Source organism: Hyperolius riggenbachi, chromosome 11 (genome assembly GCF_040937935.1).
Source record: "Hyperolius riggenbachi isolate aHypRig1 chromosome 11, aHypRig1.pri, whole genome shotgun sequence".
In the NCBI taxonomy this organism is placed as follows: domain Eukaryota; kingdom Metazoa; phylum Chordata; class Amphibia; order Anura; family Hyperoliidae; genus Hyperolius; species Hyperolius riggenbachi.
The window spans coordinates 63,090,348-63,114,971 of NC_090656.1; the positions used below are offsets into that span (position 1 = coordinate 63,090,348).

General features: G+C 44.9%; 1 protein-coding gene across 2 annotated transcripts in view; it reads left to right on the forward strand.

The window, feature by feature from the left end:
• The window catches only part of ZDHHC7 (zinc finger DHHC-type palmitoyltransferase 7), a 70,990-nt gene that overhangs the window by 29,235 nt on the left and 17,131 nt on the right, over positions 1-24,624 (forward strand). For both annotated transcript variants that reach the window (XM_068260616.1, XM_068260617.1), the window contains exons 3-7: positions 2,983-3,303; positions 9,762-9,886; positions 11,111-11,207; positions 12,868-12,949; positions 16,998-17,128. In XM_068260616.1, the coding sequence (XP_068116717.1) occupies positions 2,998-3,303; positions 9,762-9,886; positions 11,111-11,207; positions 12,868-12,949; positions 16,998-17,128 (741 nt within the window). In that variant the 5' untranslated portion in view covers positions 2,983-2,997. The remainder of the gene's footprint in view (positions 1-2,982; positions 3,304-9,761; positions 9,887-11,110; positions 11,208-12,867; positions 12,950-16,997; positions 17,129-24,624) is intronic.

Consider the following 24,624-nt stretch of genomic DNA (forward strand, 5'->3'; position numbering starts at 1 on the left):
ACTTTGATACAGCAGTAACTTTTTAATTACTTATACCAACTTAGTGATATATTTATAGTGTTTTTTTTCCCAGTACAATCTAGGCTTTCTTTCAGTAATATTTTTTTCCCCAAAACTATTTTATTGTATCGTCATTATATGGGGAAAAATTTGGCGTAAATGCAGAAAATGCCCAATTTTTTCTTTTTCATCTTTCTTCATCCCTCTTAATTTTCACATGACACGTCCCACAGTTATAAAACAATGAATTATTTGGCCCTTCCTGGTTAAAATGATACCCCATATGCCATATTTTAATATTATAGCTGAGCATGTTGGGGACCTTTATCCCCAGCTTGCGTCTGTAGCGATCAGATGCGTTCGCTAGGGCAACAGTTCCGGGGTCATAGTGCTGTACAGATGCATCGCTAGGCAATGGCAGAGTGATACATCTGTAGAACATTGGGGCCTCAAACATTCGCCCTATCAATCGCATCTGATCTATACAGGCGGCAGTCATTAAGTTTATAAACAGGTATAGGTATTGCAGGGATTAACAATGGGTTAATAGGCTAGGCTGGGGTTAAAACTTAACTGGGGATTAATAGCGGTATGGACGAGCTCAGCTCGTCCATTACCGCCAGAGGGTGCCGCTCAGGCCCTGCTGGGCCTATTTTAATGAAATAAAAAGCAGCACACGCAGCCGGCACTTTGCCAGCCGCGTGTGCTACCTGATCGCCGCCGCTCTGCGGAGATCCGCCGCGAGCAGCGGCGAAAGAAGGTCCCCCCCCAGCCGCCCGAGCCCAGCGTAGCCGGAACAAACAGTTCCGGCCAGCGCTAAGGGCTGGATCGGAGGGGGCTGACGTCCATGACGTCACTCCGCTCGTCGCTATGGCGACGAGGTAAGCAAAATAAGGAAGGCTGCTCATTGCGGCCTTCCTTGTTAATTCTGACCGCCGGAGGCGATCAGAATTACAGATCGGGAGCGCCCTCTAGTGGGCTTTCATGCAGCCAACTTTCAGTTGGCTGCATGGAATAGTTATTTTTTTTATTTATAAAAAAACCCTCCCGCAGCCGCCCTGGCGATCTTAATAGAACGCCAGGGTGATTAAAAAGAAAAAGACTTTTTATTTATTGGGACCATGTCACTTTAAAATGTTTAACTTTTAAAACTTTTTTTTTTTGCCTAACTTTATTGAATGATTGTTGCTATTTGCTGGCAGTAGTCATTCACAGAACACGACCGTGCGTGATTGCGTGCATATGCGCGGTGGGTGTTGATTTTTAATTTATGACAGCAGCACTAATTAGGACATAGAATCTACATCCTGAAACCATAAGCTGTTAGTGAACCTTAAAGGGGAACTGAAGAGAGAGGTATATGGAGGCTGCCATGTTTATTTCCTTTTAAGCAATACCAGTTGCCTGGCAGCCCTGCTGATCCTCTGCCTCTAATACTATTAGCCATAGCCCCTGAACAAGCATGCAGCAGATCAGGTGTTTCAGACTTTAGTCAGAGCTGACAAGACTAGCTGCATGCTTGTTTCTGGTGTTATTTAGATACTACTGCAGAGAAATAGACCCGCAGGCCTGCCAGGCAACTGGTATTGCTTAAAAGGAAATAAATATGACAGCCTCCGTATACCTCTTACTTCAGTTCCCCTTTGAAGAGCGCACAGGGCGGCTGCAGAGGGCTTAGGTTCCCTTTAAATTGATTCTCTGGTTACAATGATTTCTGGCTCAACATGTGCTGAACAGACGTTCTGCATACACTTTCCCCATAAGCACCTCAGAATCTATTACAGCGAGAGAATCCACTTTATGGATGGTGGTAATCAATGGCCGCTTCCATGTTTTCCTTATAGTGCTTTCACTTTAAAGTGGACCTGAACTCTTCCACAGGACAGAAGGAAAACATAGTGAAATGTTCCCTGTATGTATTTAGAGTTTAGCCTGTATAATCCCCGCTCATCTGTGACCAATCACAAGTTGTAATTTGATCTCTCAGCTGTGTCAGCTCAGGAATCTCCTCTGCCATGACAGAGCAGCTAATTGCTAAACACAGGATTTTAGCCTTATGTCTGCTTCCATGAAAGCAGGAAACGCACACTGCAGATTTATTGCAGGGTCTGTATCGGCTGCAACAAATGTTTTTCTTTAAAGATTAGCATGCTGTTCCTTATCTCTTAGAACAGAGAGGAAGTTCTGCTTTTAGGTCTGCTTGAAAGGAAACCTGAAGTAAGTGGGATATGGAGGCTGACATATTTATTTCCTTTTAAACAATACCAGTTGCCTGGCAGTCCCGCTGATCCTCTGCTTCTAATACTTTTAGCCGTAGACCCTGAACAAGCATGCAGATCATGTGCTCTGACTGGAGGATTAGCCACATGCTTGTTTTAGGTGTGTTGATTTAGACGTCACTGCAGCCGCACAAATCTGCAGGACAGCCAGGCAACTGGTATTGTTTAAAGTGGACCTGAGCTCTTGCACAGGACAGAAGGAAAACAGAGAAATGCACACTGTGTATGTATTTAGAGAATTTAGCATGTCGAATTCCCCCTCATCTGTGACTAATCCCAAGTTGTAATTTGATCTCTCCCCATGTCACCTAACTGCCAGGGCACATAAGCTCATTTGAAAGCACAGGATGTTAACAATTTGTCTGCTTCAGTGAAAGCAGGAAGTAGAAACAGTGCAGATGTATGGCAGGATTTGTATCTGCTATAACAAAGAAATGGTTTTCTTTAAACATTATGCTGTTGAGTAGAAGTTCTGAGTTTAGGTCCGCTTTAAAAGGAAATAAATATGGCAGCCTCCATATCCCTCTCACCTCGGGTTCACTTTAATCTGGGTTTTAGTGATGTACAGGTGACAGAAGTCCTGTGCCGGTGATGGGTGTTGCTGATGCAGGGAGAGAGGATACAGCTTGCCCTCTGACATGATTCAGAAACCGCCCGATTCTCCTCAGGTTTTCATGGTCTCTATTCTCCCCTGTCCTTCCAGGACGATCGGCCAGACATGCAGTCCTCCGGGCACCGGTTCCGTGATGTGGAGCACCATCCTCTCCTCAATGAAAGCGATGGCTACAGCGCCTCCTCCGCGGACGGCGAGCTGGCGGACCGGCTGTGGTTCATACGGGACAGCTGCGGCATGGTGTGCGCCGTGATCACATGGATGTTGGTCTTCTATGCAGACTTTGTGGTGACTTTTGTAATGCTGCTTCCCTCCAAAGACTTTTGGTATTCGGTGGTGAACGGGACCCTCTTCAACTGCCTGGCGGTGCTGGCACTGTCCTCCCACTTGCGGACCATGCTGACCGATCCGGTGAGTGTCAGAAGCAAGTCCCTTCCTTCTCAGATCTGCTTCCCACTAGTGTGGCTATGATGGAGACATCTGTGGGGAATTAGAGGAAATCGGAAGAAAAGTGCTCCTTGTGTTACAGCTAAGTACACACATGCTATCATTTTCGCTTGTCAGGATCAGGAAAATGATTCGGGGACTGATGCAATACAGACGCATCACTAGCCTTCAGGCTAACAACGTGTTATGTTGCTATGCGGGGGGGGGGGGGGGGGGGTGGTTTCATTTGTGAAGGATAGCGAATTCCCGTGGGTGGTAAGAGTGGAAATAACATATCGATCCTGCTCAAGCTGGCAGGTGCTGTACACACAGAACAAATTGATAGCTATCGGCTTTTTTCGGCCCACGGTTATCACGTGTGTACGTACCTCTAGTAACAGATGGTTCTCACCCCCAGTGAAGAGCAGCTCACCTTAAAATGTTGACCAATCAGTTTTAAATGTTTGTTTTTGGATAGCTGTTGTCTCGTCCAGGATCTGACGGTCATTTGTTGTGGGGATCAGTAGGCAAGCTATTCCCGATTCCAATCCAGACTGTCCCCAATCAGTAATGGATATTCAGCAACCAAGGTAGGTAAAGCTGTGTTTTATCCCCCGCTTCTTTAAGTGATGCTGAAAAAAAACCCACAGATACTTCCCTTAGGAGAGGGAAGGTTCTGTGTCCTACAGAGCCTTCCCATTCCTCTCTTCGTTCCTCTGCAGGCTTCTGCGTTCAAATTTCCCGCTGCAGAAGGCTTTGGCAATCTTTGGGAGCCAGAGTGCTTCTGAAGACTGGTGGCTCCATACTGCACGCACGTGAGTGTGCGAGAGAGGGCGCTCGAGTGTGTGCAGTATGGAGCTGCCGGTCTTTGGGAGTCCAAGTGCTCCCGAAGATTGCCAAAGCCCACCAGAAGCGGAAGAGGGCAGTCCGTCGTAAACCGCTGACGGAGGAGCCTGTGGGGAACGGGAGGAGAACGGGAAGGCTCTATAGGACCCAGAGCCTTTACTCTACTTAGGTGAGTATCTGTTTGTTTTTTCCAGCATGGATTCAGACTCCCCTTCGGGGGTACATCGTTTGCTGTATATTTCTGAAGAAGTGAGGGTGTCAGAGCCGGGACAAGGTCCTCCAGTTTCCAAGGCTGAGACACCAAAGTGGGCCCCTCCATCCCGTCCACCCCAGCCGTCACACACTGATTGCTATTATACTAAGAGCCCCCCCCCCCCCCCAAGCCACCAACCCCCCCCCCCCCCCCCCCCCCCCCCCCCAATCCCTTAATCTCTAGTTATCTGGCTTGCAGTCACTGCCATTTATCTCCTTATTTCTCACTGCTTCACACTCAATAGGGGAATGATAGCTGAGTGAGTTGTGCGCCCCCTCCTGCACTGCGCCCTGAGGCTGGAGTCTCTCTCGCCTCTGCCCAGCCCTGGAGGGTGTTCCTCAAGAAACGCATCAGTAGCATGTATTTTATGTCTTTGGAATAAAAGATAACTTTACCTACCTTGGTCACTGCACATCCATGGTCCTTGATTAGCTTTTCTACCATTCTCCACAACCGAAGATTGTCAGGATCCTGGGCAATGAACGCTATCCAGATCCAAGTCAGTTAAAGGTATATACACCACTAAGCCCTACAAGCTAATTGCTCAGTACTGATGCTGTCACCAACATTTTAAGATGAGCTGCTCTCTATTTTGGGTGAGAACCGTCTGTTAACTCGTAAACACAAGGAGCACATTTCTTTTAGAACTAAAACCGTGTATGACTTATTTTGTGGGCCATATAAAAGTGTTTTGCCTTCTATTCACTTTTCAGGAACTGGAAAAGGAATTTGCAAAGCTGTTCAACAAGCTCATTTGCATAGATAACGACTGTACTGGACAACAAAGGGACTTAGGGATTACTACTATAAGTACCTATGTTTATCTCATCCTGTCACTTCAGGTGTGCTTTAAGACATGTGCAGAGATCTCTAGACATCTTGGCTTGGCATAAAAGTGGCCCAGCAAATGTGTTTTGGGATTTTAAATTTTGTTTCATATTTTGTGATGAAAAGCTTTTCCCACGTCATATTTAAACGAAAGAAATCTGCTCTAGATGCTGCATTCATCTGCAGTCACGAATTCATGTCCACCTGGCTATGATCTGATATGGCCCAGAGGATGGTAGAAAATCCTTACTGCTCTTTAGAAGACATCGCTAGGTCAATTTCCAAAAATATCATGCTTAAATCTACTGGAAATCTGTCTGCAGTGTGTGGGCAGGCAAAAGATCCTGCTCTGATCACATTAGGAGAGGGATCTATCTGATAGGGGATCTGGCTGAGATCTCGGTGTTCACGCACAGCCGTCTGTAAATACAACACTTATCAAAATTAGGGCCAGAAATTAGGTGGGAGGTTAAAAAAAAAGAAGCAGACTATTTGGATGCACAGACAGGTGTGTCTGCATAGTTTGTAAATGCATAAACTCATAAACAATAGAAATTGAGCGATAACTCCCAGCGGGCCATAAAATCCAGACTGTCCTTTACAGGTCCTTAATTATCCAGCCAAGCTATTAAGCAACCTCACATTTTAAAGTGTAATGCTGGATACACACGGTGCGTTCGTGCACTCGATTTTCCCGTCGATTCGTTTATTTCCAACATGTCCGATTTGGATTTCGATGGATCGTTAGGTCGATTCGGCATACTTTGCATGCGAATCGACCTAACGATCCATCAAAATCCAAATCGGACATGTTGGAAATAAACGAATCGACGGGAATCGACGGGAAAATCGAGTGCACGAACGCACCGTGTGTATCCAGCATACCAGAGACGGTATTATACCAAGATTTTTTTACTTGCCTGGGGCTTCCTCCAGCCCCATGTGCATGGATGTGTCCCTCGCCCACCTCCCACGGTTTGCCGTTCAGCCGCGATCAGCCCCAGTAACTGGCTCAGTCGGGGTATTCAGCGCACGCGCGGGGAGGTCCATGCATGCGCAGAAGACCCCGACTGATGTGACTGAGCCAGTTACCGGGGCTGAACTGCAGACCGCAGGACGGTGTGGGACTCAGGCATGCTTATGGGGCTGGAGGAAATCCCGGATAAGTTAATAAAAAATAAAAAATCTTGGTAGAACACAGTCTCTGGTTTCCTTTGAACAAGGATTTCAATCTGGATCTTAACACATTACAACTAGTGATTTTATCTAACCACCTTTAGCGGTAACCCCGAGTCAGGCTTGGGATGGAAATCTACAGCTCAGTGCGGTAATCTCGTGCCTGAGTGAGTTTTATCTCTGTGATGTTTTTGTTTGTTTTTTTTTTGTTTTGTTTTTAGAGTCTAAAAGCTTGTGAAAAAAATTGCATGGCTTTTAGACCCTAAATCTGGAAATATAACGCCAGGGAGTTTAATTAGAGCAGTGATATGTTAAAAAGTTCATTTGAGTGTAAACAATTGTCAGTGTGGCAGATTGTTTTCATTCATCCGATCTCACGTTGGATTCTTAAATGCTGTGTATCTATTAAATACCATAATTTATTTCCCATCGGATTGACCTTATCAAAAATATGATCCTTAAAAATTGCACCATAAAGGGCATCTGAAGAGAGAGGGATGTGGATGCTGCCATATTTATTTCCTTTTAAACAATGCAGATTGCCTGGCAGCCCAGCCGATCCCTTCGGCTGCAGCAGTGTCTGAATTACGCTCCTGAAACAAGCGCACCTGAAACTTCACTTCAGAGCACCTGATCTGCATGCTTGTTCAGGGACTATGGATAAAAGTATGAGAGGCAGAGGATCAGCAGGAGGCCAGGCAACTGGTATTGTTTATAAGAAAATAAATCTAGAAAACTCCATATCCCACTCACTTCGGGTCAAGTGTGCTTTAATGGGCACCTTCAGTAGTGCAAGTTGATTAAACAATCTCTATTACACAGTTAATTACTCCCTGACCAGGAATCTGATTGCCTTAACCACTTGAGGACCGCAGTGTTTAACCCCCTAAAGACCATGCCTTTTTTTGAGAAATGGGCCACTACAGGTTTAAGGCCTCGCTGCAGGGCCGCACAACTCAGCACGCAAATGATCCCCCCCACCTTTCTCCCCACCAACAGAGCTCACTGTTGGAGGGGTTTGATGGCCCCCCTGGTGTGTTTGTTTTTTTTATAAATATTTTCTTTATTTTGCTAAAAAATTTTACAATTTTTTTTTTCATTTTATAATCTCCCCCCCCCCCCCCCCTTCCTCCCCCCCGCCAGCCAATCAGCGTGATCAGCTGTCATAGGCTTATGACAGCGGATCACTTCTGCAGCAACAGGGGGGACAGCCGTGTCACACGGCTATCCCCAGTACATCGCGACAGATGTGCGCACCGATCCTGCAAGAACCAGCCCCAGGACTTGACGCCAATTGGCATGACGCAGTCTTTAAAAATTTAAACCGGAACTCAAGTGAAAAGAATGTCATGCATAAAATTGCTTTTTTTTTTTTTTTTTTTCTTCTTTACACAGCATTCATTTATAACTTTAGTCGGTGTTTGCCCATTGCAGAATCTTTACTCTCCATGATTTACATTCTCAAATAAAATGGCGACATCTTTAGTCCTGTCAGATTAAAGCGGACGTGAACTCAGAATGCCCTCTCTGCTCTAAATGATACGCAATAGCATAATAACCTTAACACAAAAAAATGTCTTTGTTACACCTGATACGATGCAGTAAATCTGCACTGTTTCTACTTCCTGATTCAGGGAAGCCGACATATTGTTAACCTCCTCTGCTTTCAAATGGCCTTATCTGCCAATCGTTGCCATAGGCAGTCATGTGACACAGGGAGAGATCAGATTGTGATTAGACACAAATGAGGGGGAATTAACTGGTGGCCATACACTGATAGATTTGCAGCACATTCGACCATCAGATAGATTTCTGTAAGATGCCTGTCAAGTGGAATCTGACAGAAATCTGATGTGTGCCACACACTAGGAACAGATTTCCAATAGATTTCATTCTGAAATCTATTGGAAATCTATAGAAAACCAATCTAAATACATTATTAGATCCAATGCAACTCTATGGGCCATCGATCTGCTGCTAGCAGCAGATCGACCTAGATTTTCCATCCTGTCAGAGATAGCTCAAATTGATCAAAATCGACTGAAAATCGATCAATTTGCTGATTTGAAAGAATCGATTTCACATTGATTGATCAATTCTATAGAAGCCTACGGCAGTGATGATCAGCGGATGAAATCTGAATAGGTTTTATTCGGATTTCATCCAGGTAATTAAAGCACCTGTGCGGTTGGGCGAGGGGGGGGTTAAATCTTACCCATCAGACGGCTTCTTTGATCTGTCCCACGTCGCCTCCCACGATGCTTTACAAGCACGTCGCGTGACAAACCCTTCCTCCTTCAACCCGGAAGGAGGAAGTGTTTTTTTAAACCTGTGACCGCGGCTTGGAATCCATCGTGGGAGCCTGGGAGGCGCCAAGGGACAGATCAAAGAAGCCGTCTGATGGGTAAGATTAACCCCCAACCGCACAGGTGCTTTAATTGCCTGGATAAAATCCGAATAAAACCTATTCGGATTTCATCCGAATACGGGTTTTTTTTTTGTTTGTTTTTTTGAGCATCCCTGGCCTACGATCCTCAAGTGGTTAAACAGGCTAAACTCTCTAAATACATACAGGGTGCATGTTTCTATGCATTTCTTCAGTCCTGAAGACAGATGGGGATACAGGAGGACACAAGGGGGTCCGAGGAGAACACAGGGAGACTTAAGAGGTACAAGGAGGCATAATCCACAAGATGCCCCTTCACCATGGATGCACAAGGTTTAGTATATATTTTTTCCCCTGGTTGTTGTCCTCTAAACCTCGGTGCGTCTTATGGGCATGAGCGTCTTAGGCCTCGTTCACACTGCACGCGTTTTCAGCCGCGTTTTGGGAACGCGTGCTGGAGGCCGACATGCACGACATCAGACAGTGCATAGACTGCACTGTCTGATGTTCACACTGCATGTGTTCCGGACCAGTTTTGGTCCGGGAACGCATGCTGCACGCATTTTTTCCAAAAACGCGCGGCTGTCCCATTCACTTTCATTGAATGGGATCAGCCACGCAACGCATACAAACGTGGATGGCGTGCGTTCATACGCGTTGCGTTCCGCACGCACGCCCGTCCGCGTTTGTAATGTGAACGGGGCCTTATAGTCTGAAAAATATGGTAGTTTACTATACCCGAAGTTTTACTATACCAGAGTTTACTATAAAAAAGATTATATTGTACCAGCATTAATCGGTATTCAGCTGACATACAGACTTGTGATGCTGATTGTCCAATTCCTTTGAATCTATTCTTGAAAAATGAAGTACTATATATGTCAATACAGTCTAATAGTAATGAATCAGTTCCCATCCTTGTGATGATCTCTGGTGTGTTTCGGGTGACTTTAGGGGGCTGTGCCCAAGGGAAATGCCACTAAGGAGTATATGGAGAGTTTACAGCTCAAGCCGGGAGAAGTCATCTACAAGTGTCCGAAATGTTGCAGCATTAAGCCGGAGCGGGCGCATCATTGCAGGTAAGAACCCGCCGGTCACACTCTTATAGGTCTCTTGTAAATGCCTGAAAGTGGGAGGAAACTCCATACTAACTTTTTTTTCAAAAATTCATCTAATAAGAAATGCTGCTGGTTTCCATCTTTACTGTTTCTCTGAGATACCATTTCTGCCTTTTTTTTTTTTTTTTTCAAACCCAGCCCAGTGTTAATCTTCCCTCCCCACTGCCACAGCTTACTGTCCCTCCCACACAGTCCCTTTCAAAGCCAAGCCTGCCCCCTTGTGGCTCTGCTTTCCTGCTACGAGGATACATAGCAGGAAAGCAGAGCCAGGAGCGGGCGGGCTTGGACTTGAAAAGACATCACAGAAAACTGACTGAGCTATATGTTGATTCCAGGTCAAACCTAGACTGAATGCTCAGTGGGGGATTATTATCTCAGCTGATAACAGGCAGACTAACCAGTGAAGAATGAAACAAAGAGCAGAGTAGGTGTTTACTGTATTGTTCCTATTGATATATATGGTAAAATACATGAGGGTGCTTCGTCTCTGGTTCTCTTTACATCACAGTGTAAACTCTTCAAAGAGAGGCAGGATACCTACTGCCCATAGAGTCCGTACCTTATCTAAAATGGGAAGCTTTTTGTTATTCGCATGGTGAGATAAGCTTGTTACTGTAGTTTAAAAAAAAAAAACTTCCCACAATTCCGCTGGCACTACACAGTTCCTGCAGTTAGGCAAAATCACTCAGACTAGGGAAAAAGAAAAAAAAGGGGGGGGGGGGGGGGAAACATACTGTAAAAAGACCTATTTCAATAAAAAAGGGTTCCTGGGGGACGTACACATTACCCGCAGTGCTCCTTGGAGACATGCAGCATGTAGCCAATCACAGCACCAAAAAGACCAGAGGGAGATATATGAATGAAACCGCAATCATCCAGCAGTGGCTGAATGGTGTAATGGTTAAGGCCTCTGACACAGATGACCTGGGTTCGACTCTCGGCTCTGCCTGTTCAGTAAGCCAGCACCTATTCAGTAGGGAGACCTTGGGCAAGTTTCCCTAACACTGCTACTTCCTATAGAGCGCGTCCTAGTGGCGCTGAGTCCGCCAGAAGAAAACCGCAATATAAATGTTTGTGTTTGTTTGTATAATACAACGTCGGGAGAATATGCTGTGCAGAACTCTACAGCACAGTTTTCTTCTCAATGTCATGCTCATCCCTTACTTCTGTGTTCCATATCCTCAGTATCTGCAAGCGGTGTATCCGGAAGATGGACCACCACTGCCCGTGGGTGAACAACTGCGTGGGCGAAAAGAATCAGCGGTTCTTCGTCCTCTTTACTGTGAGTCGCCCTGCGCATTTCATGTAATCCTTTCACTAGAGGCAGCATTGCATTATGCTGATCCCCAGCTTACCATACCTGCTAAATAACTTGAATCACCAAAGATCATACAAGTATTAGAGCCAGAGGATCAGCATGACAGCCTAGTCATAGTGCGGCACAGGCTTTCCTAATGATGGGGGGAGAGGGGGGTCTCAGGATTAAATACTTTTATGTTGGATCAGGTGCGTATATATCCCTGAGACCCCCCTTATCCTGCAGCATTAAGAGAGCCTGTGATGGCAAGCTCTGTATTTTTATGCTGGAGGTCGTTTTTAGCTTTTTGTGTAATGTAAATTTTGTATGTTTTTTTTTTTTTTTGTTAGCATATGTTTGGTATAACTTTCTTTGTAGATATAGGTATACTTTCCTGTGTGAAGAATGAGTGTTTGGTTAGGAGAAGGTTAAGCCAGGTACACTTGCTAGATGACACTCTGCCAAGGAGGCTGTTCACAACCATCTCCACTGAGAGTCTAGTGTGTGTACAGCTACCCCCGAGGTCACCTAAAGATACATCCTGTCTGATTTTGGGTGACAACATTGCCTGCGTGATATTTTCCTTTCTCCGCCTGCCACAGGCTGCTCCATTGTTCACTGTGCCAACTCCCCCCCCCCCCCCCCCCTTCACAGCAACGGATGGGTTGCTAGCCTCTAGTCTAATGCTGTGTCTGTACAGCACTTGTCCACAAAATGTCCGCCCAATCCCTGCGTGTGACAGTAATTGTGCATTGACTGTGCAACTAATTTCAGGCCAAATTAAACTGCATTAATCGGTCGGTCTTGCTGCAAGATGTAGGGCCATCTCACTCAATCGGGTGCGCGGCGCTAATGGCGAGCGATATCAGGACAAGCATTAAATGGGATGGCACCCCCAATACTGCCCCCCCCCTAATGTGTAATGTGCCCGTTATATTTTCAATTTTACAATTTTTCGTGATGGTTGTCCTTTTGCAGTGTTCCCCAACCCTGTCCTCCTGGCCCACCAACAGTGCATGTTTGTGGAAAATCCACACAGGTAGCTAATCAGCTCTGCAGAGACACTAATTACCTCACCTGTGCATGTTTGTGGAAATCCAGAGAGGTAGCGAATCAGCTCTGGAGACACTAATTACCTCACCTGTGCATGTTTGTGGTTTTCAGGCACTGTTGGTGGGCCCTGAGGACAGGGTTGGGGAACTCTGCTTTAAAGGATACCAGAGCCTGAAGATGGTCGGGGGAGCGTTCTCCTCTGTCCCCCTCCTTTCCCACCTAAATGCCCCCCCGGCAGCCTCTTCTGGGTCGGGGCATTACTGCGCAGGCGTCCTACATGGAGTGCCCGGGGCCAGGAGCGCAGTGTGCATGATGTAAACGTGACGTCATGCCCAGTGCGCTCCCATCAGCGCAATGTAGGAGATTTCCAGCGTCTGTGCACTAATTTGCCGACCCGGAAGAGGCTGCCGCATTTAGGTAGGAAAGGAGGGGGACAGAGAAGCAGGGCAGCTTCCTATACAAGCCTGCTCCCCTCGTTGTTCTAACTATCTTCAGCACTGGTGTCCTTTAATGTAGTAACACTTTTATATGATGGTTCGATTTTGTGCTTCACACCATTTCATTACGTATATCTCTCCTCTTCCTCTTCTAGATGTACATAGCACTGATTTCTCTCCATGCACTGATCCTGTGTGGGATCCAGCTGGTCACCTGTGTCCGGGGCCAGTGGACGGGTAAGTGTCAGGCTGCGGGGAGCGGGGTGTTTTCTGGTGCATCTGAGTTCAGCTCTAACGTAGGTTCAGACACAATTTCATTAACCCTTAAAGAGACACTGAAGCGAAAAAAAAAATATGATATAATGAATTGGTTGTGTAGTACGGAAAATTACTAGAACATTAGAAGCAAAGAAAATATTCTCATATTTTTATTTTCAGTTATATAGTGTTTATTATAACATTGCATCATTTTCTAATATTTGCAGTTTACACACTACTCAGCATTCTAAATGATTTTACAGAGCAGGCCAGTGAACATTTGACCTGTCCTCTGCAGAAGAAAAAAACAATACAATGACTGCAGTTGAGATAACAAGCTTCAGAAGACATAGCTCTCTGCAGAGCTCAATTGCTCTTTTGCATAGATAACTGGAGTTTCTTAACTCTTCCTGTACCGGAAACAATATTAGACTTATGTCTCTGCTCCTAATGTTTTATTTCTTAGCTTTACTACACATACAAATCATTATATCAGAATTTTTTTCACTTCAGTGTCTCTTTAACAAAGAGTGATTGCGATGGTCCAGGCGGTTATGCTGGGTACACACGTTACGTTTTTTCGTGCGATGGATGGATCCGATAGATGAAATCCGTCATGTCAGATATTGCTCCCAATCATTTCCATGCTCGATTTCTCACAGCGGTGAATGGAAAAAGATAAGAAAAACGAATGAAGATAAGAGAATCAAACACAGAATCGAGTGCAAAATCGTGCCGCAAAAAACGATCTGGTCGGAGAATCGCACGAAAAACCGTAACATGTGTACCCAGCATTAGATACAGAGTAACCATTTTCAAAAAAACTTTGACCAGCAGCGGAGTAAATTGGTGTTGCATTTATTAACAGCACATCATTGAGTAAAGCAGCATTCTGTCTTAGGATGGCCTAATGTAAGTAACTGCTCATTCTCCGACCACAGCAGCAGCGATCATCCCTGGTCACATCTCAGCAACTTAGGCACGACGGACAATTGCCATTTCAGACGGAAGATCCGTCCTATGCCAAGTGATGTGGTTTTAGGGTGGTGGCAATCTTCTTATAGCCTTGGCCGTTTTTATGTAGAGCTGCAATTCTTTATTTTTAACACACCTGCGCCCCATTCCCACTTGAGACCTTGTAACACTAACGAGTCACATGACCCCATGGAGGGAAAAGGTCTGATTGGGCAGAATTTTGACATTCTTCTCTTAGCGGTGTACTCAATTTTGTCGCAAGCGGTTTAGACATTAATGGCCGTGTGTTGTTATCTTGATGGAACTGTACATTTACACCGCTATGCAAGCTGTACACAGACTACTTTACATTGTATCAGTGTCCTATCTTCAGTGTTGTCCCATGAAAAGATAGAATAAAATATTTACAGATATGTGAGAGGTGTACTAACTTGTGTGAGATGCTATAAATCTCTTGTCATGGGAAGATGGAGGCTGTTATTGTGGTCCTCATTTTAAAAGGCAATGTAGTAGTTGGTCAACCAAAAGCGCCAACAAGATTAAAATACGCTAAAACCAGTTTAAAATGGAGTTGGTGGTGAACTTGCCTCCAGCTACGTCTATTTTTGAAAAATGATTTTATCAAGACAAAGAATTCTCCACTTGTGAGACGTTTCGTAGGTCGTACTTGCTTCTTCAGGGAGATTGTGGCAGTATCTGTGGCCAGCAGTCCACAAGTTTGAGAACCCAGGAAGATGTGTAGTATCAGTCTCCGTAGGCTGATAAAGCTGATAAAGCCCTGTGGTCATTAAAAAGTAACTGTCGGGCATAAAATCAAATATAAATTCTTTATTTTTATCTGGTAAACAAGTAATAAGGATGCTAACCAGGCAATCCAAAAGTTAAAATCACTATTACCGTATATACTCGCAAGCAAGCCGAATTTTTCACCCCTCAAAATTGGCCCAAAAGTTGGGGGGTCGGCTTGCTTGCGAGCCATGTGCCAGTATGGGTAGGCGGGGAGGGGCACTAACTACCTACCCACCCAGCCATACTGGGCACTATACTAGCCATACTGGGCACTATGCTAGCTGTACTGGGGCACTATGCTAGCTGTACTGGGGCACTATGCTAGCTGTACTGGGGCACTATGCTAGCTGTACTGGGGCACTATGCTAGCTGTACTGGGGCACTATGCTAGCTGTACTGGGGCACTATGCTAGCTGTACTGGGGCACTATGCTAGCTGTACTGGGGCACTATGCTAGCTGTACTGGGGCACTATGCTAGCTGTACTGGGGCACTATGCTAGCTGTACTGGGGCACTATGCTAGCTGTACTGGGGCACTATGCTAGCTGTACTGGGGCACTATGCTAGCTGTACTGGGGCACTATGCTAGCTGTACTGGGGCACTATGCTAGCTGTACTGGGGCACTATGCTAGCTGTACTGGGGCACTATGCTAGCTGTACTGGGGCACTATGCTAGCCGTACTGGGGCACTATGCTAGCCGTACTGGGGCACTATGCTAGCCGTACTGGGGCACTATGCTAGCCGTACTGGGGCACTATGCTAGCCGTACTGGGGCACTATGCTAGCCGTACTGGGGCACTATGCTAGCCGTACTGGGGCACTATGCTAGCCGTACTGGGCACTTTACTAGCTATACTGGGGGACTACCCACCCATACTGGGCACTTTACTAGCTATACTGGGCACTATACTAGCTATACTGGGGGACTACCTACCCATACTAGGCACTATACTAGCTATACTGGGCACTATACTAGCTATGCTGGGACACACTGGGGGGATCACGCAGCCAGCATTTCATACCCCCGGCTTATATGGGGGGCAATCATTTTTTCCTGGTTTTTCAGGTAAAAGTTGGGGGTCGGCTTACATGCGGGTCGGCTTGCTTGCGAGTATATACGGTACTTTTCTTGTTGATAAATGATCATTCCCCAGTTTACCTGACTTATTTGGTACACAAAAAGGAAGTTGTAGGGCATGCTGGGTTGTCCTTTTTTGCTTCTCTATTTCCCCTCAGACTTAACTAATGCAGCCTGATTGGCTGAAGCCTCTTTCCCTCCTGGTTTCCCCTCCCACACCTCTGTTCCTCTCTGATTGGCCAATATTTCTCATGCTGAGACAATGCACTTACTATAATGAACGGCAAGCAAATCAGGCAGAGGAGAGTAAAGGTGCATACACACATCAGACTATAGTCTTTGGAAAATGAAAGATCACAGACCAATCTTACCACCCTTCATGTAGTATGAAAGCCATACTCTACACAGTCTTTTCTATGGAGCTGAACTCCACATCAGAAAAAAAAATCTTTGCAAGATGCTGCACACACAGATGCTGTACAGACACAAAAGATCAGTATCTGCAAAAGATCTGTTCCTGCCAAAAATCCATTCCTGTAAATTGCAATGATAGTCTATGAGATCTGCAGATCATCATACACACATGATTTAACTGACAGTCATCTGCAGATCAGATCCACCAGGATGGATTTTCAGATCTGCAGATGACTGCTTGATCTGCAGATGAATGTCAGTTAAATCATGTGTGTATGATGATCTGCAGATCTCATAGACTATCATTGCAATTTGCAGGAATGGATTTTTGGCAGGAACAGATCTTTTGCAGATACTGATCTTTTGTGTCTGTACAGCATCTGTGTGTGCAGCATCTTGCAAAGATTTTTTTTCTGATGTGGAGTTCAGCTCCATAGAAAAGACTGTGTAGAGTATGGCTCTCATACTACATGAAGGGTGGTAAGATTGGTCTGTGATCTTTCATTTTCCAAAGACTATGGTCTGATGTGTGTATGGGGCCTTAAGGGAGGATAGGACGTCAGGATTGGCTTCATAATAGCCACAGTTAAAATGGGGAATGCTAAGAAGGATTTTCTCTTTTTTACTGTAGAAAAATCACTAAAATCAAAACACGGACAGTGCAATACATATGTTATGTAAGTAGAGCAAGTATTTATCTACTTATGTATGTGGTTTTGTTTTTTTCTGAAATAGTATGGCTGACAGCTCAGTGTCTGTTGTCTTGCAGATTGCAGCAGCTTCAGTCCACCCATCACGGTGATCCTCATGATCTTCCTTTTCCTCGAGGGTCTCCTCTTCTTCACCTTCACAGCTGTCATGTTTGGCACACAGATTCATTCCATATGCAATGATGAAACGGTATGACCTGCTCTGCTCTGTGCCCCACGGAAAGGGGGGCGGGGGTTATCTGTGTGTTATGAGGGGCTGATGACTGCCTGACTGATGAGGTCTGATAACTGATGATAGTTGCTGTGGTTGGTTACTTTACAAGGGATCTCTAGCAAGACTCAGATCACCTGCAAATAAACTTCAATAATACTTTATAGTATACTCAATATACAGTATTTTTCAGAATATAAGGCACACTTCTTTTTCTCCCCAATAGTGGGGAGAAGGAGTCACTACATCTTATATGCCTAATACAGGGAGTCCCTGAATTATGACTGCCCACCGATACGAACGGCTCCGCAATGTCGGGGACTCCCTGTATTATCTGTGTGCAATTGTCCTCCTCTACTCCCCCTGTGCTGAAGGAGGACACAGGACAAAAGAGGACACAAAGGGGGCGAAGGGGGACACAGGACAAACAAGGACACAGGTCCACAGAGGGGGACACGAGGTACAAGGGGGACATAATAATTGGGGGGGAATATTCATACGATGCCCCTGCACCATAGAAGCACCAGGTTTAGTATTTTTTTCCCCCTGGTTTTTGCCCTAAACCTAGATGCATCTTATAGTCCAGAACAGTTTATAGTCAGAAAAATCTGGTATTTTCTAGAACTTTAATCGGGTCACATCCTTAGTTCCTGCCTTTCTGAGCCACAAGAATGAGCTCAGTGACTCATCACCCAACTTACAGCAATGCAAATAAGGAAGGAGTGAAGCCTCTCTCTGCTTCTGAAAGAAATTGCCAGAGGACACAGAATCCCAGCTTCCAGATGCAGATAACAAGCTCCGTTTTCGTTAAAGGACATCTGTAGAGAGAGGTATGTAGAGGCTGCCATATTTATTTCCTTTTAAACAATACCAGTTGCCTGGCAGCCCTGCTGATCTCTTTGGCTGCAGTAGTGTTCAAATAACACCAGGAACAAGCATGCAGCTAATCTTGTCAGATCTGACAATAATGTCAGAAACACCTGATGCTTGTTCAGGGCCATGGCTAAAAGTATTAGAGGCAGAGGATCAGCAGGGCTGGTATTGCCTAAAATGAAATAAATATGGCAGCTTCCACATACCTCTTGCTACAGATGTCCTTTAAATGCATTGTTACTCCCACTCTTTTTAAGTGGGTGGGAGTGGGATAGAGGATTCTCCGCCAATAACTACCCAAGATGGCAGTCAGATCAGAACAGCAGGATGTAAAGGCCCATACACACGGCATACAAATGTCTGTACAGACATGTGTTGTGCGACGGTTTCTTTGTGTGGTCACAGCAAGCGACAGACTGTCAGCAGACGGTCTGCAGACACAGCCATGTTTGAGCGATTCAACTGGTGAATCTCTTGTGACTTTTGTCTCACGAACTGTCGCTTAGTCTGTTGGTGTCCTGTCGTGTGTATGAAAGTCTTCTACAGACAGCAGTGTCGCTACCACAGTACTACTATATGTAGTCTGTGGCAGACAACTGCCATTGTGTCATCACGCTTTCTGTTGTCACTTGTGTACAACTGTCGCCAACTCGAACTGTCAGTGCCATAAATATGCTGTTGTCTCTTGTCTGTTTCTCATTGCCTCACAAGTACAGACAAATGTATGCCGTGTGTATGGGCCTTAAAGAAAACCTGAACTGAAAATTTAAAAGTCAAAATAAACATACACAAGTCATACTTACCTCCCGTGTAGTCTACTTATCAATCTTTTTCTCCTCTCCCGCGTCCTGTATGTCCACTGTGATCGACAGAATTCTCCGTCCTCCATTTTGAAAATGGCCATTACCCCATAACCGCTTTCTGGTCCGCACACTGTTAAACTGTAACATCGCCCACTGGAGCCATAGGGAAACATAGACATTACCGGGCACATCAGTTGTCCACTCAGCTATAACTGACAGTAACTGATACATAACTGACAGCAACTAATATATTTCAATTCTGACAAAATGTTGTCAGAACTGGAAGGGATCATTGTCAGAAGCAAATGGTGAGCTTCTGAGAGGGGCTGATGGCAAGGTAACTATTTAGTGTTCATTTGAAGTTACCTCATATGTTTATTTTAAATAATTTTACTCAGTACAAGTTTCCTTTAAGTGTCATTCCTTCTATTGCCCCATCAGCCAACCAGCAGCACAGGAAGTGGTCATTCTCTTAGGGCTTTTTCACACTAGAGCCCGTTTCCCGCGTTTTGACGCAAAGTCGAAACTTAGCATTTCAACTTTCATTTTACCTTTCACACCAGACGCTGCGTTTCGGTGCGTTGCGGTTCGGGAGCCAGCGTTTTCCCGTCGGGTGAATTAATAGATACTGCCGCCGACTGCGTCGCACGGCAGCATCCCGATGACGCCGCAGGCTATTCAAAGCGTGCCGGAGAACAGCTCCTGCACGTGTTGTCTGATGTGAAAGAGCCCTTAGCCAGGGGTCACACTTGAGTCTGCGGGAAAACAGCATCTTTTTTCAGCGGAGGAATCTGCAGTGTTGGCCGACAGCCAGCTGAGAGCAGCTGACTGTTGGTTGTTGGGAATTGCACGTAATGTACGGAAAAAAAAGCAGCAGATAAAAAGCACATTGCTCCCACTTCACCGCGATTGTGCATCTGGAAACATTATGTGAGTGTGACCCCTTTATTATTATCATTATTATTATTATTATTATTATTTATTAGATTTATATAGCGCCAACATATTACGCAGCACTGTACAATAAATAGGATTACAGACAATAACTGGGGTGACAGAACAATACAGGTAACAAATCATAGATACAACAATACAGGCAATAGCAATAAGATACACAACACAATGCAGATAGTAGTACATACCAGATCATAAACTGGAGTGGTAAAAATTACCAGTTCCAAATTCTGGGTAAAGTGCACACAGTTATGTATGATACACAAGGGGAGAGGGCCCTGCCAAAGGCTTACAATCTAGAGGGAGGGGTTGGTGACACGAAGGAGGGGGTGCATTAAGAAGTTATTGACAGAAAGGATTAGGACAGTGTTGAGTTGATGTAGGCCTCCTTGAAGAAGTGAGTGACCCCTGCCTTATTAGGCAAAAAAAATCTTATTTAGACTAATTTTTGGGTAAAGTGACATTTCTTTAATAAATTATTGTAACATTTGGGGCCATTTAAGGGAACCAGAAGTGAGAGGGATACGGAGGCTGACATTTATTTCTTTTTAACCACTTAATGACAACTGGATGTAAATATATGTCCAGTGTAGTTGTGGAGAGTGCACCACCAGTTTATTACTAAGTGAAGCACATGTGGTATCATTTTAACCGTGATAAATTGTAAAATACATTTTGGTGTTTCTCAAAGATTTGGACCCACAACACATAAAAATTAAGATAGGGACGGGGCGTGGCTTGACGCGCGATGAAGATGGCCGCCTGAGAGAGCTGCTCCGCACCCAGACACAGCTATCTCTAGCCATAGGACCTCCGTGGGGACACTATCTTTGAAATGAGCCGCAGACCCAAGTCCCTAAATAACCCACGCTCGCAAAAACCGCTTCAAACTACACTTCGAGGCAATATATCGGAGATATTTCGTTCTCAAATATCCAAGAAGGCCGCAACGCCGAGATCCAACATGGCGCCGACGAGAGCTGCCTCCCCAGCTGACTCACAATCCTCCAGAGACTCCTTTGAACAGGACTATGGCGACCTGCAAAGAGGCAAGATACAGTCACGTATGCCGACATGAAAGAATTCATGGCAGAGATAAAGTCCACCTTCGCCGCTGCTATAACGGAGGTAAGAGAGGATGTTGCCGCCATTGCTAATAGACTTTCCTCTATTGAAAGAGTCGGCGCCAAAAGAGATAACACTATTAAAGCGCTGACTAAAACTTCGAACCTACATAATACTAAACTGATCGATCACCAACGCTACCTGGAGGATCTTGACAATCGGGGTAGACGCTGCAACATTCGGGTGAGAGGCGTACCTGAATCCTTGGCGGCAGACCAGATCCCCTCAGCCCTTATGGCAATCTTCAACGATCTCCTGCAAAAGCCGAAGGACCACCACATTGAGTTTGTTAGAGCACACAGAGCTCTCAAGCCGCCTGGAGGAGACGCGGATCCACCGCGAGATATTATCTGCTGCCTACAATCTTTCCCCCTAAAGGAGGACATAATGAAGGCCGCACGCGGACAAGACGACATAACTTTCAATGACCAAACTATAGCTATATATCAAGATCTCTCCCCAATAACCTTGGCAAATCGAAGAGCCCTGCGGCCTTTGTTGAAGCTCCTCACCGAGAAAGGTATACGCTATAGATGGAAGTTTCCCTTTGCCCTCTCGGCCACGATGGATGGAACCGAACACCTCCTGAAATCACCAGCAGGCCTTGAAGACTTCTGCTCAGCGATGGGTCTAGTGGAACCGGCTCTGCCACTTTGGTACGCGGACTACCGTATTAACACGGAAAGTCACTTTTCCAACTGCGACACTACTCCATTGAAGCAACGCCTCAACACTCCAAGGAAAACAAGATCTGCTCGCAAACACTCTAACAGAGATGACCACGATCGTAATGAGAACCCCGAATTGGCGGACACTAAGGAGTGAACTGGACATTTACGTGATGTATCATCTTTTTTCTCTCTTTTTGTATGGGGACTAACTCACATTGTGAGGCTTAAGGTCTACCATAACAATGATACAGCATTGCATTTCTTATAGTAAATATGAAGGTTCTGTTATACACCTGTTCAGGTTATATACACACTTTAACAATACATGTTGGTTCCCGGTTAGACATGAGATACTAACACCTATGTTAAGGTCCTGATAGCTGTGAAATAAGATTAGTTAGATTTTGAGACTGACCTATCATGCCTCTGTTAGCTACAATATAGAGCGACTACTGAAGGGACATTCTTCTGCCTGGAGCTGGGCGGAGGAGCTTATTTTTCACATATACCATCTCCTTAACTACCCCTCTGCCCGACCTCAGGGAGAAATCCCCCGGCTCCAAATAGCTTTCTCTCACCCCACGGAGAGACTCCTTATATTAATATGCAATAATCCAGGTCTGGGTGCTTCCAGCTGTTCAGCTAGTTAACCCTACTCTACATATAACGTGTGACTAGTAGACTCACATTAGTAGTGACATAGGCTGTTTTACTGGCGCGCATTTCTAGTCCCACAACAGAGGCCTCTCCTAGTCCTCTGATCAAACCTCACTCTCAAGAGTGTGAACTCTGATAAACTCAGAGCTCACACATGAGAATAATTTCTCTTTCTCTAAGAGTGCATTGACTTTATTAGATCAGTTCTATTAGAGTTCGAACTGTGACTTAAAGCATACTAAACCCTAACGACAGTCACAAAATATAAATATAACCCTACTTAATTTCTTGCTGATAGGCTAACCTTTTTCTCTTTTTGATATACGCATCTAGGATTCTCCCTCCCCCCTACTCAACTATACTCAATATATAAAAATCTGCCTAGAAACGCTTTATCTTCTGGGATGCTTGTGGATGTTGGAGTGGATCTCCTACATTTTTCTTTTGTTTTTTCCTTTTTTCTCTATTTTTTCTACTGCACCTATACTCCCCACATAATGGGTACTCCTAAATCGCCGAGCTGGAAATTTATTTCCATAAATGCCAATGGTTTAAACATACCAGAAAAAAGATCCAAATTTCTAGAATACTTGAAAAAGGAGGGTGCAACCTTCGGTTTTCTGCAGGAGACCCACTTCCGCACCTCTTCCATCCCCAAGCTGTACTTGAAACACTTTCCTACTTCATACCACGCCACTTCTCCCCTAGTAAGGGCAAAAGGCGTCTCTATACTAGTACATAAATCTATTGACTTCCAGGATGTTCAAGTAATGAAAGACCCAGAGGGTCGCTATCTCTTTGTGCAAGGGAAAATACAAAACCAGATTGTTACCTTAGCTAACATTTACGCTCCTAACAACAAACAGGTGAATTTTTTCCAACACATTATCAGTCGCCTTTTGTCCTTCACCAAGGGAGTATTAATCCTAGGGGGGGACTTTAATCTTCCTCTTAACCCACTCTTGGACACATCCACTGGCACCTCCTCAATTAGATACCAGGCTCTAAAAAAAGTTAAGGAACACCTGAACAGGTTGATGCTGATTGACGTTTGGAGACTCCTACACCCAGACGAAAAAGACTTCTCTTTTTTCTCCTCAGTGCACAAACGATACTCTAGACTTGACTACTTTTGTATTCAGCAGAGAGACGCTGTCTTACTCCAAACCTCAGAGATTGGGATACAAACCTTAGCCGATCATGCACCCATAGCTTTTGTAATGAGAGCTCCAATAGCTCTACCCAAATCCTACTCCTGGAAACTTAACCTGTTTCTTCTTGCAGATAAGACTGCTATAGCTGGAGTAAAACACCAACTCTCTGACTACTTTATAACTAATTCTAACACTGAAACAACGCCTTTAACAGTGTGGGAAGCCCATAAGCCAGTTATCAGGGGCACATTCATTGCCATAGGGGTAAAAGCCAAGAAGGAGAGAGAGGCGGGTATTAACACGTTACATGCCAAGATTCGTGTCCTTGAAGCAAAGCACAAAGCCTCATTAGCAGCCCAATCCTTCCAAGAGCTCACACTCCTAAGAAAGCAACTGCATAATATGCTCTCACATAGCCTGAAACGCAAATTCTTACTTTCAAAGGGCATTTTCTATGAACACGGCAACAAGAGTGGTTCACTTTTAGCGAAAGCCTTAAGAATCCAAAAATCAAAGACCAATATCCACTCTCTGATAGACTCTACCCAGACTAAAAAGGTAAAAATTCCCGAAATAGCCGAGGAATTTAAAACCTTTTATCAATCTCTCTACAACCTTCCAACACCTTCCAGGACAGACAACATTAAAAACCTTAGATCTCAGGAAATGACTAAATTCTTAGAGTCTTATGGCCTTGACAAGCTCTCTGAAGATGAAAGGAAGCAATTAAACGACCCCATCTCTTTAGATGAATTTCTTAGTGCTACCAACTCCCTAAAACCAAATAAATCCCCAGGCCCAGATGGTCTAACAGCACAGTACTACAAGCTCTTTGCTGACATTCTGGCTCCCCATTTTCTTACAGCCTTCAATGCTATTAAGAGTGACTCCACACCTTCTAAGCAGTTCCTAGAGGCTCACATTGCTGTGATACCTAAAACAGGAAAAGATCCTCAGTCATGCGCTAGCTACCGACCTATCTCCCTTTTGAATAACGATGCCAAACTCTTCGCCAAGATTTTGGCGACCCGCCTAATGCCTATTCTAGAGTCCAGAATACATTATGATCAAGTTGGCTTTCTGCCAGGGAGAGAAGCTAGAGACAGCACTATGAGAGCCATAGGAATTCATTCATTCCTATCCAAGCGGTCAGTGGAGGGATTTTTTCTCTCCACTGACGCTGAAAAAGCTTTCGATAGAATAGCATGGGATTTTTTAAAAGCATCACTACAGCATAT